At 35.8% G+C, this 10,236-nt stretch overlaps 1 protein-coding gene across 1 annotated transcript; it reads right to left on the bottom strand.

Annotated features, from left to right (window-relative positions):
- Window positions 1–202: 202 nt before the first annotated feature.
- Window positions 203–10,236, bottom strand: MS3_00005637 (uncharacterized protein). The gene is made up of 5 exons (XM_051213729.1): window positions 9,744–10,236; window positions 9,614–9,710; window positions 5,958–6,211; window positions 4,487–4,566; window positions 203–1,788 (listed from the first exon to the last, which is right to left on the bottom strand). Exons 1-5 carry the CDS (start codon window positions 9,843–9,845, stop codon window positions 1,722–1,724), a joined length of 600 nt encoding a protein of 199 aa, XP_051069734.1. The 5' UTR covers window positions 9,846–10,236; the 3' UTR covers window positions 203–1,721.

Here is a 10,236-nt window from a genome sequence, read left to right as displayed (position 1 = left end):
CTGGTTGGGGACCACGAGATGATAGCAACCGATGGTTAGACCCTGAATGACATGGCTCAAAATCGTTTGCAATGGCGCAGGTGCATCCGCTCTTTGTGTTCTCCCAAATTCTAATCTTCTGAATTCTTCTTGTCCCTTTTTTCCTCTTTGCAAAATTATTTCACTGGATTATACTCTTTAAATAACATCTCCAAACCCTAATCTTCCCGATTACTGCTTATACTCTTATTACCTCTACCACTACGGGATTTGAATCGACAACTGCATCTCTGTGCTAATGTGGTGTGGCAACTCGAACTGATGTACGTACGTACGAAGTTCTACGTTTTTACTGACTGACTGACTGACTGATATGTAGCCCTCTTCCAAATGGACAATGGACAGCATTGGGAAGTTTAGTCAAATGGACAAGTATAGTGAACACCCTGAAGTTAAAATAAGCGGTTAAACTACCGAAGAGCGTCCCAGTAGATGATAATAAGCAACACAATTACCATATCAGTAACAATAACATTGTAGAAAAACATTATTAACGTAATCAATAGGTAGAATGTACAACACCTACGAGACGGATTAATAGATAGGAAAGATAAAAGGGGATACACAAATATAGAGACGGAAAAGTACAGAAAGAAGGAAGAACTGATATTTACGATGTAAAGACGCTGAGAACTGGATGAGTATCAAGCCACAAATGTTCGACAGCAAGCTGATCGACGTTTTCAGAGTGGAAATATACACGACCATCTTGCAAAGGATAAAACAAAAGCTTAATCAGTCATAGATGTGTATGTTGCAAACAGGAATTGTAGAGAAAACAAAGAATTTACAAAAAGTGGTTGTATTAACCTAGATAAATGATTCTGACGGAAAAAAAACAAGCATACAAGTCTTAACGTTATTATTACTACTGTTGATTTTAGTATCACATCTTAAGTCAGTCACAACGCAGAACTATTACATCATTGGTATTAAATAAGTACAAAAAATGATCAGGTAAGTATAAAAACTATACGAACAGCCAAATACATATTACTAAGGAACAAGATACCACATAAGAACCACTGAAGCATTAAAGTTCAACATTATTCGAAAACGCCACTTTTCTTTGGTGTGGTCGTATGCAAGACTTGATACAATAGTGGAAACTGGAAGGTACAAGTATAATAACCGATAACAGTTAGGAAAAAATCTTGTTTTACAGAGAAATAAAAGATCGAAGCAAATCCTGTACAAAATGTCAGTGTTTGTGTATGCATGTTTAATATGATGGGGGGAAATAAGTGGTTAACTAGGTGGGATCGGCGCAATTTGGGTTGTTATTATTATGGTTACTGTTTAACACCGCATTAATGCAATCGTTCCAAAGCATATAACAAAAATATTAGTAGTAGATGCATAAAAAAACCTGGAGATTGAAGGTAATGAAGAGTAGGAGGAAGTAAATACCAAATCACAGGTTTAACTGATATGATATTTTAGCCAAATTCACTGGAATACCATCATTAACATTTTCATTTTACATATCTGTTTAGACATCTAGAAGCACATTGTGAATCGGTTAGGAAGAAAACAGGATATGAGAAGGCAGGGTGGGGGTATGCAGGATGTATACCGATCAATGATATCAAATATTGAAGAAGCACCTAGGCACTGAAGATGATTACGCTTTGTTTAAGTATATGAGAAAAGTTTAATTAGCCTCCACACCAACCAACATGTCATAATAACAAACAACGAACTTTTTTACGATCACCTTTCGAGATTAATTGCGGTGGAGGCAGTTTTCTGAGAAAAAAAACATGAAATCAAAATAATTAATTTTATTAATCAAATAGTTTATCTTCATTAGTTTGTCTAGTCACAGTCATTTATTAAGCTAAACAATTGAAACAAAACAGTGGATTTGTTAGTTAAAGTTTTCGGCTCTGCGTCATCAATCAACTTAAAATTCACCTTGATCATTTCGCGTTGGAAAACCGGTAAGTAGTAGCATTAGGTTTTCTACACAGATAGGAAAATCTAAAGCCCAGTACACAAATCTATACTTAATAAATGACCTACACTCTTACTAAACATTGAAATAGAGCTTATATAAAGAAATGTTTTTGCTTCAATGACCAGTAATCATAATCAAAATACATTATTTAGTCTTCCTCATGATTATCATTGATATCATTAGAAAAGACTCTTTCGATATTCCTCTTATTATTTTCATCTCTCCGTAACTGATATGGTATGACCGATTAACCTGATGTATTATTTGTACTAGGTTCAATGTTGACTGTAGCTGACTGGAACCAGAAAGGTTAACTTAATTTTCAAGTATTTGGAAACACAAATCTATTATTAGGCTAAAAAAACCATAGAAATCGACAAAACCAAACAAAAACTTCAAAGGTGTCATTCAATAAATAAGATAAAGTAGAAATAATTTATACTATTTCGTTAAACTGCATTGATTTATTAGAAAAATATATTATAAAAGTCCAGTTTGTTTGAGTTGAATTCGAAGTTAAATTACGTATGACTAACTAAATACTTTGAGTTTTCGATAAAGAAACATCGATTAGTCGATAGATTCAAGTCATAAATCTTATTTGAATTCTATTATTTACTCTAATTTGATGTGTATTATAATTTAGTTATGTGAAATACCTAGACTACATCTAATGAATATCTACCGTCGTGAATAAATGCTTGATGTTCGGAGGGAGGTGGTGCTAGAAACCCTACGGTCAAAGGTGCTGAAGCAGTTTCGTACTCGTCATCTTGGTGTAAAAAGAATGAAACCCGTAGCTAAAAGTTATGTATGTTGGCCTCTTATTGGTCGGCACATCATGGAGTTGGTAGGCGAATGCACGCAGTGTCAGCAAGCGGCGAAGTTTAACACAAAAATACTGCCAGTTTCAAGGCCACAGCCCGGGTATCCCTGATCCAGGGTACATGTTAACTTCGTTGGTCCAATCAACGCAACTACTTATATAGTTGCGTTTCCAAAATGGTCAGAAATCCTCCCCATTATGCCACCAACGACCAAAACGATACAGCTCTTGACGGATTTTCCTCCGCAATGGACTACCTAATGTAATCATATCAAATAACGGCGCACAATTCACCTCCGTTCGGTTCCAAGAATCCTACCGACGGTTAGCCACCAAGCATTTTTGCTCGTCCCCTTGCCACCCACAGTCAAATGGTCAAGCAGAAGGGTTTGTGGATACGTTTAAGAGGGATCTACTGCAGTCAGAAGGGGAAGTGATGCCAGACGAAACACTACAAAGCTTCTTAGTCGTTTATCGAACGACAATGAATGATATGCCACCACAACAAAAGTCTGTAGCAGAGATCTTCATAAGAAGATTGAGAACGATCCACAAGCTGATGCTTCCGAAAACCATACCACCACAGACTAAGTTCCAGAAACTGCCAACGTACGAGGTTAAATGTTCGGTGTTTGCTCGGGAATGCAAAGCAGGCCATGGTCCTTGAACTGAAGCACGTGTGGTCATAACGTTAGGCCAAATCATATACGAAGTAGAGGTAGGAATAGACAAGTGAACTCGACACCGAAACCAGTTACGGAGACGGTTAGCCCCAGATCGTCCATCAACAGAAGGAAATCTCTCACTCGAAAATCTGTTAGATACCTTCAACCTTCCTGCAGTCCCTACGCAAGAAAAAGTACAACAACAAATTGATCTCCTTTCCACAAAGTGGTCACTTCGGTGACCAACGGTCAAGATGCAGTTGGAGTCCAATAACGTACGCTGTTAAGAGAGGTGTTTGGGATGCTAGATCACCAGAAATCACTTAGTAAACGTCTTATTTTTGTAATTTAATTTTTAAAATTGGAATTTCTCATTTTCGCGACAAAAGCGCCCATTTTTATCTTCAGATTGTATTTCCCATTTGAAAAGACCATAAATGTCATTGGTTCTCTCCCTCTTTTAATATGCTATTTTGTGACATTTTTATACTGTATACATACATGTGAGTTGTGTCGCTGATTCTTCGTTTCGTTCGCCGATTTTAGATGATTTCGTAATCTCTTCAATCATAGCAATAGGAATGTGTGGAGTAGATGAGACTGTGATTTTGTTGATAGAAACAAATTGCCAGCAAAAATCTTAACTCATAAAAAAATAGTCCATCAAAAAAGACCAAACAAATTATTCAAGTTAAATAATTGTAAAGAGTGACGTGCTTAACCAGCTTTAACCAAATAAGTGTTGGGGGTGCAGTTGTACAACATCGGTTTGCTTTTTCAACCAGGTACTATTGAATGATATTAATTTTAATAATCTAGTCTAATACGTTAGTTTATTTGTATGCGTTAAACGGCAGATATTAATGTTTACAATATTCCAGGCCTAAATAGTGATTGAAGCACCGGTGAAGAAAAGATGAGGCACAGACACTGAACTAATTTATAGAACATCATTGGTTCATTATCTTAGTAATATGAACTGTTTATATAACATACCTGATAATTCGTACCATATCGTGAAACATTTTGTCTACATTAACTGGAGGATCTTTAGCACTTGTTTCAATGTAAGGAACCTAATTAGAAATTTTGGAAGAAAAAGAAAGCATTTTAGAAAATAAAAACTACAAACCTTAATCTACTTTGTACATAACACAAAAATATGGTTTTTAAATCTTCAAATTGTATCAGTAAAAACCGACTAGTGTATATATATTAGGGGGAGAGATAAAGATTGTTCATTTCTCATGAAATTACTAAAGCTTATAATGAAATTATTTACTTTTATTTGTATCATTGATACCATTATGGAATAAGCCGTTTGTAGGAAACTGTAAAATACTAGCTTTGTGTGTCGATTTTATGAAGGAAATACTACAAGCATGGAATAAAATAATTATCATACAACCAACTTACTAGTACGACAACTTACAATTTGTACTTACATTGATGAAATGAACTAGAAAAATGACATTCCAATCTGTACAGTCATTTGATATAGATGGTGACAAATCTTTATTTTATCTCTTTCATTTATAATTACTAAAAAGATTTGGAAATATTTCCTGATGCATAAAATCAATGGAGAAAATGCTTGAATTCACATTCGAATGTGTGCATTAATTCAATGCATTAATCATCGACTGACCAAGCTAATATTAACACGGAAATCTGATATGCGAAAATTAGTTAAATAAATAACACTAGATAGACTAAGTCACGAGCGATGTGTATTAATGAGATGTCTTTATTTAGTTATTTGTAGACTCTTTAGGAACTAATTCTATGCTAGCTAGTGTACACGTTGTGAATTTTATACATCTCCCACTTGTAACAAATTAGTAGATTTCGTGAAAATTATTTACATATAACTTGGATGAATATTAAGAGTGTTATATTCAGTCGTCGCTAAAAGTTTTCCGAAGGAAATAACGCCAAACAGATTAGCTGCACAATTGACATATTTTTAATTGTCGCTGCCTGTGTATCTTACTCGAATAACTTGAACAGGATTTCAACTTTCGCATACACATGGCGAAACCAATCAATCAAAAATTGAGCAACAGCCCGTCAGTATGATACAACGAAGCTTCCTATTGTTTTGGTCATGCCCTTTACTAACCACAAAGGGTGTACACTAACTCGTTGACTCAGTTGCTTGGTTGGACACCCGATATAGCTTTCTCCACGGAAGCAGTTGAATACGTAGATTTGACAAAACCAGAGGACTTATCCTTTAATTGGTATGATGTATTACAAGATACACTGGCTAAAGCAGTGATGACATATGCAGCTATCGTTTTCTAGATGACCTATAATGGTTTCTCAATTAAACGATGTTACTTGGTTGCTCCTATGGAGAAAGCTATATCAATTGTAAGGTTATACAAAATAATACTACAGTTGAGTAGTTGTGTATAATTAGAAATGATTGAAATAAAGATACAGTTTAAAATAAAAAACTTACTTGGAGATAAGTGGCTAGACGTTTACCCTCTTCTTCCGAAACTTGGCGTTGTTGAGACAAATCAATCTTATTTGCTGCCAATATCATAGGATAAGAACCACAGTCTTTACACCGTGAAATTTCTTTGTGAAATCTCTGAACTTCCTCAAAACTCTGAGGATCTGTCACTGAGTATACAATGATAAATCCTTGACCTATGCGCATATACTGCTCTCGCATTGCACTAAACTCCTCCTGTCCTGCAGTATCCAGTACTGGAAACAAACGGGAAAAACGTTGGCTTAATATATTAATCTGCATTATTTTTAAATGAGGTCGAGGTCTTAAATAAATCTGGATTATCGCTTGATTTACAGTTGTTCAAAAAAGGTGAGTCATTTACATCAGATCCTAAATGTGCGTGAGATATCTAACCAACAACCAAATTAAAAGGGTACAATAGATAAGATTAACTGGAGGTAGAAGAGATATTGATAACGTGGAACATTGGGAAATTTTGTATCAGCCCACATTACCACACTTCCATCAGTAAGATGAGAGGAAACTAACAGCTGAAACAACTAAACGAAAATATTGAGATTTAAGAAGGAAAACTAAACGAACAACAACAGGGTGAAAACAAAAATGTCACAGATTAATGCAGTATAAGAAATTGAGGATGTAATAGTAAGGTTTAGCCATTTGTGCTATGTTTTTCGATCCTAGATTATAGTCGTTAACTAATAAACGTTAAACATGAAATCTGCATTCCATTAGTTTGATCGTTAGCCTCTAAATTCATGAACTGATTTCATTTTGTGTATAATTACGATTAAGTTTTTATAAATAAATCTTATACTTACAATTACATAGTACTCTGCCTATGATATCAGTACTACTTTAATGGTTCCATCACATACAAGCGGTGCTTTGCAGACACTTGCGATCTACTATTTGTTTTTTGTATGTTTTTATTACTCTAGTGGAGCCGTGGTTTAGAAGTTAAGGCGTTCGAATTACAGCAGTTAGTCCACAGGTTCAAGTTTGGGTAGCCGGTCATTGTTACTAGCCCTAATACAAAAAGTGACTCGAACCCGAGTACACGAACCTGTATTTGGTAAATGGGTTGCAACATTTTCTTATACTCGCAGGTGTTATGCTTCAATTTTGCATAATAGTGAACGTAAGCGCAATATACGTGGGCGTTGGTAAACAAACAAACATCACACCTACATTAGGTGGACAAATGAACATTTTGTATTGGGGAAGGCATTTTGCAGGACACCAACCAACTAAAACATGAAACATCTGGTAAGGAGATTACTATTACTATATAAAGAGGTCAATCAGCTCAATTGATTCACTCCCTTTTACTACCGTAGTTTCTGATTTCAACAGGTTTTGGACAGATCTCGGTTTAAAGGGTGAGAGTCATATTACAAACCTTTAGGCATTACAATCGGCGTTTACAGAATACTAGGTGTATTTTTTCATGATCTTTACTAAATAAGACGTCTGTTGTTTACTCGGACTCGATGAAAGAATTTTAGATTAAGATTTATTTTTGAGTCATATAAAAAGGTATCGCCTCTAGTAGCATATATATGGTGTAGTTGAATAGAAGTTTGGAAATCGGATATAAAACCCTGGTTACTTATGACGACAGACTATTATAAATTACAACCTGACCATAATTTTTTAAAGTAAGAAGCCATTGGTAGTGTCAGTTACTTACTCGATTATTTTTTTAATAGCACAGATCGTCATAAGCTCTTTTGATCGACTTAAATATTTTCAGGTAAATGAATACGAGGATAGTCTCAAAACGGTAGATGTCTTTTATGATCTAAGAATGGGTAGAATACAGATTACGTTCTTGGCTGCTTATGAACAGCAGTAGAGCCTAAAATAATAACAGTAGCTGGAATCCCGGGAAAGGTTTTAATCAAACCGACTCCTATGAGATTTTTTGTCTTTATGAGCTTGAATGATCAGCAATGGAAATTAATCGGACGGAATCCTGCTTCGGTTTGAACACCCATGCAGTATTTAGCCCTCACACATATCGAATGACGAAATGTGACGCATATATATTTGGTACCTTTCTGGGCCAATGCTTGTTTAAATAAGTAAATAAACAACCGGACGGAACCACTTTTCGTTTCCCGATTGCAACTAGCATTTCAGTTCGTTCAGAAAATATTTCAGAACACCATCCTTAATCAACCAGTCATAAACGACCAGAACCTGATACAAATATGCATTTACTGGTTGTCGTGCTGCATCATAGATGAAGCAATTAAGAGATATAGAACATGAGTCAGGGCAACGATAATCTTGATGAGGTAAGAAAGTAGACATGAGTGGTTCGTAATTAGGAAATAGAAAGAATTAAGCAAGGGGGAAGATAAAAAAGAAAAGAAATTTCGTCACCATAACCGATTTTAAACCATGTCACCGAACGACGCACAATCATCTTATTCATTCTTAAAGACCTCAAGAACTTTTGGTTATCGTCACTTTTATTTACAGGCACGCCAACTCGAAAAATCCAGTCCAGAGTTGATCTACGTTGTTGGTGGGCAGTGTGCCGCTGGGCAGCAGTTTAATGGTCTCTACAAGCGCTTCATATGTTACTACAGTCGTCGGGCCCGAGAACACACGTTTGTATTATTCTATGAGTCTTACTAAACACGCGTTGTTCTATATTTAAGTTCTTTGATTAAAAAAAATATGTATTCAACAATCGACTTCGTCCCCATCATTCTTTATCGTCTATTTTCATTCATAAGTAAATTTGGCACAACAGAGGACCAAACGAATAAGTAACAGAATATTTGACACGGAACAATAGAAAAGTCAAAAGTTCAACTAATAAGTAGACAAAAGTGATGTCCCATGAGAAGAGCATAATCCATTTGAAATGCAGTCATGAGAAACTTCTCATATTAAAACGTGTTTCTCTTTCTTATGACTAAGTAAGAGCTACAGTTGGATCATCACTGGATTCCAGTATGTTTAGTCTCTGGAAATGCATTAAGTTACTGAGTCCCACGGAAATCAGAACCCCGACCAAGAAGACATAACGGATCAATAGTTGCTACCCGTACAGTTATCTTCCAAACAGTGATGCTATCATAGACCGGCCACTCGTTTCTGTTACTTATTCCTCAGTGTCGGCAAACAACGCAGAGTATGGGGTTGCTGTCACATTCGCAAAGCATGTAGTGGCCAATTTTTCAAGACCATAGAACCAATTATAAATACTTGCTAATGGTCATGGTATTTGTTCATACCCACACCTAACTACTTGGTATACAAAGATGCTTACAGAAGCTTATAAAGCTCAACATAAACGCTATTAGCCTAACTTATTTCTCTTATGATACATGCACACGAATTAACATACTATATCGTTGATATTTGCAAATTCATTGCTAAAAATAGATGTAGTAAGTAGTGCTTGATGGAGTATGAACATAAAATGGCGCAAAATCGTCGATAAATTTGCAGTATCATAGTAAATTTACAGGCACATAATATCCTTCGCTACAAGTGGTGTAGCTAATGATTCTGATTCAGTTATTCTCTTGTTTTTCTGTCCCAAACAACAGACAAGAAAGGGAGACTTACTGCCATGCCATGCACACGAGAGATAATAAAATCAAAGAACTTACCATACAACATACACAGCTCATTATCGATCTCAGCGTTTTGGATGTATGAGTCCTCAATCGTAGGATCATGTTCTTCAAGAAACATTCTCTGGAAGTACTAAATGGCATAATATACATCTGGTTTTGTTACCTGGATTGTTAGTGCAGACTTTCCAACACCTCCATCACCTACAACCACTATTTTGTAAAGCGGCCTGTCACAAGTGTCAGCGGGTAGCCTCTTAGAAGTCATATGAATAACCACTTCTTGGAAAATCTTATCTGCTCAACGACTTCTCTGACTTGAATATATAACACCATGCAGATAAGTTTACCTTGATACAACCCAAACGGATTTCTTCCAGAAGAAGCTTTTGTCCTGGCTCCGAAATGGCGGGCTGGTGTACAATGTATAAGTTTCAGTTTTGATTTGGAAGGACAGGATGCTTTATGGCCTGTATGAGTCTTGATAATGGTAGTCTCTCAGCTAACCCAAATTTATTTTGGATTTATCGAAAGATGAAGCTTCATTCACATATCGACTTATAGTTTCCAATAGGCAAGTTGATAGTCGTCTGTAAACTAATTTGTTTTGAGTTTGTGAACTTTTTTAAAATGTCCTCGTAAACTTTATGTTGTGGAAT

Source organism: Schistosoma haematobium, chromosome 3, assembly GCF_000699445.3.
Source record: "Schistosoma haematobium chromosome 3, whole genome shotgun sequence".
Taxonomy (NCBI): Eukaryota; Metazoa; Platyhelminthes; class Trematoda; order Strigeidida; family Schistosomatidae; genus Schistosoma; species Schistosoma haematobium.
The sequence above is the reverse complement of the archived record's forward strand: the minus strand, read 5'-3'. Positions and strand labels throughout refer to the sequence as shown.